General features: G+C 62.0%; 1 protein-coding gene across 1 annotated transcript in view; it reads left to right on the top strand.

Annotated features, from left to right (window-relative positions):
* Positions 1-72: 72 nt before the first annotated feature.
* The window catches only part of SCN2B (sodium channel, voltage-gated, type II, beta subunit), a 1,726-nt gene continuing 801 nt past the window's right edge, over positions 73-997 (top strand). The window contains 3 exon segments of the mRNA XM_009702567.1: positions 73-246; positions 651-825; positions 828-854. Of these exon segments, the coding sequence (XP_009700869.1) occupies positions 97-246; positions 651-825; positions 828-854 (352 nt within the window). The 5' untranslated portion in view covers positions 73-96.

Raw genomic sequence — 997 nt, 5'->3', positions numbered from 1 at the left:
CACAGCCAGCAGGACGGCTGCTCGTGCCCCCTTTCTAACGCACCTCCGTTTCTGCTCTTGCTCTCTGTGCTTGCGGCAGCGCCCGCGGGATTGGGCATGGAGGTCATGGCTCCTGCCACCATCAACGCCTTGAACGGCTCCTCCGTGAAGCTCTCCTGCACCTTCAACTCCTGCTACAAGGTGGAGAACAAGCAGTTCTCCCTCAACTGGACGTACCAGGAGTGTGGGAACTGCTCCGAGGAGCTGGTGAGTCTCGCCAGGACTAGGGGGTCCACTGAGAGGTCCCGGGACCAGCTTGAAGCAGTCATGTGCATTCCTTGGGGTCCCGAGCCTTCTCCTTATGTGTGGTCCTGCTATCCGGCCCTCCTCCACCACAGGGAAAAATAGCAACCGACTGCGTAAAGAACCAGCGGTCGGGGCAGCTGCCCTGAGGTGGCAGGACAGGCAGGCGTGAGGGGGGAGCGGTACCGTTTGAGGGGGGAGCAGTACCGCAAGGAGACCCTGTCCCTGGGCACTGAGGGGGCCAGAGCTGAGCGGGGACCATGCTGCTCGTGGAGGTACCTGCAGGGGAGGGGGATGCCTGGCGGGGGAAGGTGAGCGCCTGGCGTGCCAAACACTGTCTCACCTCCTCTCCCACGCGGGCTGCCCAGTTCCTGCAGTTCCGGATGAAGATCATGAACAAGCAGCTGGATCGCTTTGGGAACCGGGTGGAATTCACCGGGAACCCCACCAAGTACGATGTGTCCTTCACCCTCAAAAACGTGCAGCTGGAGGACGAGGGCACCTACAATTGCTATGTCCTGAACACCCCGGACCGGCAGCGCGGAGCATCAGCCTGAAGGTGCTCACCAAAGGTCAGTGTTACAGCGGTCCGCTATTATGCTGTCGGGCACCCATGGGTGCTAGGGGGGCTCTCCGCTCCACCTTGTGCCCTGCCTTCCCCCTGCACTGCATGTGCAGGGTGGGAGCGAGAGCTCTGCCTGTTCCCTGTCACTCC

Source organism: Cariama cristata, unplaced genomic scaffold, assembly GCF_000690535.1.
Source record: "Cariama cristata isolate BGI_N322 unplaced genomic scaffold, ASM69053v1 scaffold22426, whole genome shotgun sequence".
NCBI classification, from domain to species: domain Eukaryota; kingdom Metazoa; phylum Chordata; class Aves; order Cariamiformes; family Cariamidae; genus Cariama; species Cariama cristata.
The sequence above is the reverse complement of the archived record's forward strand: the minus strand, read 5'-3'. Positions and strand labels throughout refer to the sequence as shown.